Source organism: Thunnus thynnus, chromosome 6, assembly GCF_963924715.1.
Source record: "Thunnus thynnus chromosome 6, fThuThy2.1, whole genome shotgun sequence".
NCBI classification, from domain to species: domain Eukaryota; kingdom Metazoa; phylum Chordata; class Actinopteri; order Scombriformes; family Scombridae; genus Thunnus; species Thunnus thynnus.
The window spans coordinates 18,277,273-18,285,555 of NC_089522.1; the positions used below are offsets into that span (position 1 = coordinate 18,277,273).

Genomic DNA, 8,283 nt, shown 5'->3' on the forward strand with positions numbered 1-8,283 from the left:
TCACTGCCATGTCAGACAACGAGGAAGTGGTGGAGGAGTACGAGGAGTAGGTTGAAGCTTTTCTCCATTTCAGTTGTCACATTTAAGTTCCTGCTGTTTCTACTTAAATATACAAAACGTGTGCAAATGTGCAGACATGTACAGCAATTTCTTTGCATCCACTGTAATGACAGCTTTATGTTTCTGTGATATGATGACAGTTGCTATGTAAACATTTTTTTGAGTCATAATAATAATGTACATACCCGTTTCATTTTCACAGGGTGGTGGAAGGTAAGGAATCAGGTTTGGTATGGTTTCAGTGCTAAAAGATGAGATCAGCTGTTAAAACTAAAGCCATGTTGTTGAGGCAAATGTTTTCTCTGCATAATCCAGTGAGTTTAATATAGTAACCTGATACTACTACATACTACATACATTATTATATGGATTTAAAAGGACATTAAAGATATTTTCTTAGTTGTACCCCCTGTCAATGATAGTGTCAAATTGATCTATGAATCAATTGTGAATGCTCAGTCTGATTGTCTACTTGGCATATAATTACAATAGCTGCAGAGGTCTGAATATTTCCTAACATTTGATGTTTGTTTGTTTGTGCCCAAAGACTTCCTTGTTGAGTGATTGCAGTACTCAACAAGGAAGTCTTTGGTAGATATTTGGGGAAATCTACACAATGTAAAATTTATTTGTTCAGTATCTTGATGGTGGTTTTTTCTTCCTGCTCTTCTTTTCCTTGTAATTAGTTTTAGCATTACAGGGCATCACAGTAACAGTAGTTGAATATGCAGCACTAAGAAACCGCAGCTTGCATCTCTCATTATGTCATTATGTTTGTAATTTCCTTCTCTTGCGTGTTTCCCTGGCTGCGTGGTTTCAGAAGAGGAGGCTGTAGAAGGTACGGGACTTGTGAACTTTCCTGTATAGCTTGAGTGCTGACATTTATGAATCAATCTCTGGATCATAAATGAATGATTTTTTGGTTGTGTTGCAGAAGGCTGCATGTAATGCCATTTTATTAGAGCAACAGGTGGAGTGATGAGCATTGTTTCTCCTGACAGTCAGGATGTCTGTGGTTAAAATACAACAGCTGTGACGCTCAAGAATGATTAATGAAATCATTCATGAGTGATCTCACCATGCTTTAAAAAAGTTCTTTCTTTCTTTCTTTCTTTCTTTCTTTCTTTCTTTCTTTCTTTCTTTCTTTCTTTCTCTCTTTCTTTCTTTCTTTCATTCTTTCGGCTGTACTAACCAGCTCTGTGCTTTGCTCAGCAGAGGAGGAAGGGGTAGAGGAGGAGGTGCAGGAGGAGGAGGAGGAGGAGGAGGAGGAGGAGGCAGAGGAAGGTACTGCTTTTGCTTTGAGCTGAAAAATGTATCTTTTGAAATAATCCATAGACAGTAAATGTCAAGCTGGATTTGTGGACATCTTCTGTAACTACTTGACCTATTTTCAGTCAGAAATCATACAAGTATTATTGAGAAATAAGGCCAAAGCTGAAAATATCCATTTAACAAACTGGCAACGTCAAACCAAGGAGACTAGACTCTCCTTGGTCTCTGATCCAACGTTTTTGAATGATCAGTGTTAGCGCCACTATCAAAAGCTCAAACAAACTTTTCTGAATCCACAAAGTCAGCCTCTTTTTGCTGTCAGCGATGGAGATATTTCAGAAAGTGTCGCTCATGAACTGCTGAATGTCATTTTGTTTTTGAATACCACACATGCCTTGTCACTTGAAACCAGAGTTGTGAGAGAATATTGTCATCACATCTGTCCGACTCCGAATGAACACACACGTCTATTCACGTGTACTTGAGTGCTATCTGCTTTAAATAGCAGAGGTGGGTAGCTCATTCTCTCACTTGTTATCTCTCTGCAAGGCTCTCCATGTTGTCTGTCCTACTCTGGGGCACCATGTCAATCCAACAGTTAAACGAACATAATATGGATATATCTTCAAAAAAAGTGCAAACAAGCTCCTGTAATATGAGGGATGATGATGGATGACTCTCACCATGAACATGAAAAATGAGAGGTCATTGACAAGGAAGGGTGATCATTCCAATAAGGCAATGACTCAGCAGCACACCCTCTGACTGTCAAGATATCTCACCGATATGTCACTATCTGCTCTACAATCTTCCTTTCACCCAGAGGCCCCGCAGGAGGAAGACAAAGCGGAGGAGGAGGAGGTGGAGGAGGCCAACGAAGAACAAGGTGAGGAGTTTGAAAGTGGAAAACTTTGTCGTATGGTGCTTGTTGAGTGAAGACAACATCCATGCATAGTATTGTGCATGTGTTGACATGCCGTCCTTAACCATCAGTCAGAGACAGACGGAGAAATGATCTGCTATCTCAGTCACACGTATATGAAGGTCTGCAGTTACTTGACAAGTTCAAACCCACATGTCTTCTTCCTCTCGCTCTATCTGTCTGTCTTAGTCACACCAGACACAGTCACTGGTTGGGAGCAGTCCCTCGGCGGCCCATCCCACCCAACCCTAAGGCTCTTTAGGTTTATTAGTCAGAATTAGGTGCCATTGTTTGCCATTTTCCTTCATCAGCAATTTTAAGGTGTCTCTCTCTCTTGTTGCCAGTTACATGAAATGTCAAATTCATTTTAATCTTTCTGTCTCATCTGTGCCTTTGAATAAACAAATACCCTGAGAGGCACCTGTCATCTGATGTGTCACACCCTCACACTGGGCAGGTGAAGGTGACTGTTCGACTTATCAAAATGGTTTGTGAATGCAGCATTTCTCCTGCCAATTCAGTGTATCACCCAAGTGTTTTTTTTTTTTGCCAATGCTAGAGGCACAGTTGTAGGGAAGGCGTCTCTCTGTCTGCTAGTCAGTTGATCGGTTGCTCAACCACTTTACTCCGGACAGAAATATGCCAATAATATAACATCTATGAAATTTTTTCTGCGGGAATTTGTTTTCCAGACAAGAATTTTTATTTTTTAGTGAAATGTCTCAACAGCTATTGGATGACTTGCCAGATTTAATATAGATAATCACTGGATAAATACTAATTTTACCAGTGAAATATCTCAACTTCTGCCAGGTATGATGTATTGGCGCAACATTTTTAACAGACATTCATGATGAATCCTGATGACTTTGGTGACTTCCTGATTTTTCATCTAGCGCCATCATCAGGTCACTGTAGCTACTTGTGTTCAGTGCTGAAGATGGTAAACATTATACCGGCTAAACATCAGCATGTTAACACTGGGAAGCATTTAGCTCAAAGCACCGCTGTGCCTCAATACAGCTGCACAGTGCCACTAGCAGGGCTGTAGTCACCAACACCATCATTCTTCCTCTAATTGAAGGAAGAATGGTCAATTTTTTGTTTAAAATGTTTGGTTGAGTGTCATTCAGAGGTCACACATACCATGACTCTTTTTGGTGAGAGACAGCTTATTATCTTCCTACACAACCTGTCACACCTCTCCAGAGTGTTATTTATATTTGACATATGCATCACTTCACGTTTGACACGCAGAAACACAGATAAGCAGGGCTCTGTTTTGGTCTTTTTCTTTATTTCTATTCTCCGATGTATCACTTTGTCTCTCAGCAATTTTGTCTAACACACACACACACAACAACAACAACAACAACAACAACAACAAACTCTCAAGAATTTTAATTTGGTTTCAGATGAAGAGGGGGAAGCTGAGGAGGGAGAGGGTAAGATTTTATCTAAATTCTATCAAAATGAACACTGTGTGACTCTATTGTCTTGGTGTATGTGTGTACGTGCGTGTGTGTGTGTGTGTGTGTGTGGGTGTTTGGACTCACTTATCAGTCACCTCTCTTTCTATTTTTATTTTCTTTCTCAACAGAGGAGGAGGCCAAGCCAAAATTCAACAAGTGAGCAGCACACTCTAATGATGCACACACACACACACACACACACACACACACACACACACACACACACGTTTTTAATATTATAGTAATTTTGTGGAAACCCAAAATGTATTGTAGAGCTAATGCTACTTCCTGGATGCGAAACATGAATTAAAATAATAGTTTGACAATTTATTTGTGAGATGAAAAGATTGAAACCACTGTCATGTCTGTCCGTTAAATATGAAGTAGGAGTCAGCAGCTGCCTAGCTTAGCTTAGCATAAAGACTGGAAACAGGGGAAACACACTTACAGTAAACGTACCCCTGATCAAAGTTGTTATACCTAACCTTAATTATAAACCTAACCCTCATGTAACTATAATCCTTACTAACCCCTTTGTTCAGAAATGTCATTAAATTCTGTGAAGAATACCGACTATGTTTAAATCTAAAGTTGACTTGGGACTTGTGATTTGCAAAACAATGACTTGTTCCTATCTCTGTCTAGGCTATATAGTATGCAGTTAGTTAAAATTAATTCTTTAACTTTGTGAAGTAAAAATAAAATTAAATGTCTTCAAAGTGTGCGACTAAATTAATAAATGTAGAAGCTGCCTCTGAGCAATTCCCAACAATTCACAGACACAGACATGCATTAATACATTGAAGCACCATTTGTTTAGCATGTTTTTAAACCTGCTGATTGCATTTTATCCTCCTTTGATATCTGCAGAAACAACAACTAATTATTTTCTTCTGTTTTTATTCTCTTCAGCTCTTTCTTACTCTATTTTATAACTCACTCTTGTCCTCTTTTTAAAAAAAATCTCTAGGCCATTTATCATGCCCAACCTCATTCCTCCCAAGATCCCAGATGGAGAGAAAGTGGATTTTGATGTGAGTGACAGATTTACTTACAGCCCATACTGTGACATACATTCCTCCCTAAGCATGTAAAATGTAAATTTGGTAAGATGTTGTGTTGGGATAGATATGCATTTTCTTAAGTTTCTATTCAGTATGGCTCGGTATATATTTATGACAATTTTTCGCTACTTTCCAGTGAAACTCGAATTAAGCTCTTTTTGTTTTGATTTATGCATTGTATCCCCTTAATTTGAGACCAATAACAAATGTGTGTATCTTGTCTTTCTCTAATGAGGAAACCAATGAAGAATAGGTGCATAACATGTAATACAAAAAGCGCTGGCTTACTGAAACCCTGTTTCTGTAGGACATACATCGTAAGAGGATGGAGAAGGACCTGATGGAGCTTCAGACTTTGATCGAGGTTCACTTTGAAAGCAGAAAGAAGGAAGAAGAGGAGCTCATTAATCTCAAAGAGAGGATTGTGAGTTCCCTACACTATGGCCAATTTAATACAAACCTATTAATACACACACGTAACATTAAATATCTGGTTAAGATGTGTTAAGTTCGGATAATCTGTTGTGCAGGACAAGCGCCGTTCTGAGAGAGCAGAGCAGCAAAGAATCCGCAGTGAGAGAGAGAAGGAGCGACAGAAGCGTCTTGAGGTAGAGCCCGATTCCAGCTGCTGTAATGTAAATTTTAATTCTTACATTTCACTCCTGGTTCTCTTTCTCTCTGGATCCGTATCTCTTTAGGATGAAAGAGCTCGTAAGGAGGAGGAAGAGGCCAAGAGGAAAGCAGAGGATGACGCCAAGAAGAAGAAAACCCTGACCAGCCTGCACTTTGGAGGTTACATGCAGAAGTTGGTAAGCAGGTGGAGGTTTCATCATAGGTGTGAAGGATATTTCATATTTCTTTAATTTCTTAATTAGACGTTGCTCACAACTCTTCTTTTGGACTTTGGGTAACATTTCACAGTCTTAACTTGGTATTTCTGAATTACTCAGCTCCAAGATTTCCATCAGAGTGGGGAGGTAAAGTAGTTAAAATGTGAAGGACCAGAGTGATGAATTATACCACTTTCCTGCAGACAGAGAAACGGAGTGGTAAGAGGCAGACTGAGAGGGAGAAGAAGAAGAAGATCCTGATTGAAAGGCGTAAACCTCTGGACATTGAGCACTTCGGCCAGGAGAAACTCAAGTATGTGGGGAGTATTTTTAAGTATTTTTGTTAGGGGGATTCTTTTTGATAAACATGAGGCAATGAAAATAATCCCTCAACATAAAAAACCCCCAGCCACCATACAACACCATTTTTCTGTGTCTGTGTCTAACAGGGACAAAGCTAAGGAGCTGTGGGAGTGGATGTACAAGCTGGAGGCAGAGAAATTTGAACTGCAGTACGAGTACACCAGACAGAAATATGAGGTGTGTGTGTGTGTGTGTGCAGCAATATACAACACATATTATTAAAGGCACAGGATCTAATAGACCTCCTTAGAGTAACATTTGCATGTTTTCTTTGTTTCAGATAAATGTGCTGAGGAACCGTGTCAGTGACCATCAGAAAACGTAAGAATGCATAATCTGAATCTCATTTTTTCTCTCCCTGACGCCACACACACCTTTCACACAGATGCTCCATGACCATGAGCTTAGAAAGACAGATCATGTGACATGAACAAAAATTGTAGTCCAACTAATACCCTAAAATGTAAAAGAATTAGGATTAAAAGATGTACTCCAGAAATTTAGTGTTGCACTTCCATTAAATTGGGGGACAAATAAAGGTCAAAATTGAAGAAGAAGAGGCAGACGTATCCTCACTTTTAGCCCTTAGTTTAAGTCAGAGACAATGGATCCTATATGTCCCATGATGCAACTCAGTAGCATCTTTCGTTACACCTTTCTTGCCTGATAATTTCCTATGCCCACACCCAAATCCAACTCCAGTTTATAACACAAAAAATTGAAGTCTCAGTCTAATGCTGTGTTCGTGTCATATTGGATTTATTATAATTATGAGATTCTGAGTTGTAAATATCATTCACACCAACTCGGGAAATGTTTCTTAAACTTTTTCTGATATATCTGACTTGGCACAACGTAATAAGGAAGTTACTGAAAACCAAACAAAAATTTTCGTTCAAAGTGACATTATATCACCATTTTTGCAAGCTGAGTAGTGCTGTGCCTCTGGAGTAAATTAACTTGATGTTTAAAATTAGTGAAGTGCCCCTGTAAGATTAGAGTTAACTTTAGGTTACCAAAACAAAGTTGGTTACCGTTTTGGGTAGTCTTGTAATTCAAGTTGTAAGAATAATGGTGGAGCCCTGAGATCATACTGCAGTGTCACTGACAAGAGCTACGAATAAAGGCTGCCATAATTAGAATATATAACTGTTTCACACCAACAATAACACAGACATGCAGCAGAGTCAGACACAACAATTAAGTTGTTATAATTTGACTCACCCATGTGCTATTTCATATAAATGGTGGGATTAAGGTGCTTGTGTGCATATGTAGCAGGCCTTTTGATGCTTGTTACTATCTGAAGAGTGCAGGCACCTTCCCCTCCCTGTCACATTCCAGCTCACATTTTGCTCATCTTTAAAAGCACGCCTGCCCCCTCGAGGCTCTGTTATTCACTCTAACTGGGTAAGCTTGATGTGGCAGGCAGGTCAGCTGTCACACCTGTCACAGACACACTGAAAGAGCACTTGAATGTCTGATTATTTCTGATGATTATCTTGTTATTTTAGGAATGGACTGTAAAGGATTCTGCAACCTCAAAATGTCTGCCAAATGTGCAAATGCAAACAAAGTTGTGCCTTTTATCCCATGTGACACTTTCTTGTTTTCAACAGAACCAAGAGGACCAAGAGAGGGTTAAGGAAATAAGACACTGACTGAACGAACAGTGTAACCATCGGCCTCATCCTGCAGCCAACGCCTCAAATCAAACCCCAGCCTTCCTGTCACACCCCAGTCACACCTGTTTCCCCAATTCCACCACCTATAAATTATATCCAGTTCGATCTCAGTGTGTTGTTTTTTCCGATTCCCACCCTTCAAATTAGATGCTCTGTGTTTATGGGTGTAAATAAAACAATCTCAGTTAAATCAACCGTCTCTTGCATGTTAAGACCTTTCAGAGAGTGTGTGTTTGTTTATTGGCATCCAAAACGCCACAGAGTGTAAAATGAGTCTAACTCTAAAATGACATGAATGTAGAAAGCCTATAGCAAAGACAGGAAGAGACATCTTTCAACTCAGAGACAGGCTCTGACATGACTGAGACTGTCATAATGCTTCTTGGGCTGATGCCCAGACCTCCACCCAATGCACTCAGCCACACCCTTGGGTGAAAGTAGAGTGAATCATTTTCATTTTCCAGTAATCCTGGTGATAAAACCCATTTAATGAGGAAATGTAGTCCCTACTCAAACTTGTCTTAAAAGTATATCAGAAACTCACTTCCCAGCAATTTTACATGACGACATTCTTGGTATTGATCAGACATGCAGATACAAAACAAAACCAATTAG

General features: G+C 39.5%; 1 protein-coding gene across 1 annotated transcript; it reads left to right on the forward strand.

Annotated features, from left to right (window-relative positions):
• The first annotated feature begins 8 nt into the window (after nucleotides 1-8).
• tnnt2a (troponin T type 2a (cardiac)) lies at nucleotides 9-7,858 on the forward strand. The gene is made up of 14 exons (XM_067593612.1): nucleotides 9-46; nucleotides 263-285; nucleotides 881-898; nucleotides 2,156-2,218; nucleotides 3,670-3,699; nucleotides 3,855-3,882; nucleotides 4,697-4,760; nucleotides 5,098-5,214; nucleotides 5,321-5,398; nucleotides 5,489-5,599; nucleotides 5,824-5,933; nucleotides 6,070-6,160; nucleotides 6,264-6,304; nucleotides 7,603-7,858. Exons 1-14 carry the CDS (start codon nucleotides 9-11, stop codon nucleotides 7,634-7,636), a joined length of 846 nt encoding a protein of 281 aa, XP_067449713.1. The 3' UTR covers nucleotides 7,637-7,858.
• The last annotated feature ends 425 nt before the right edge of the window (nucleotides 7,859-8,283 follow it).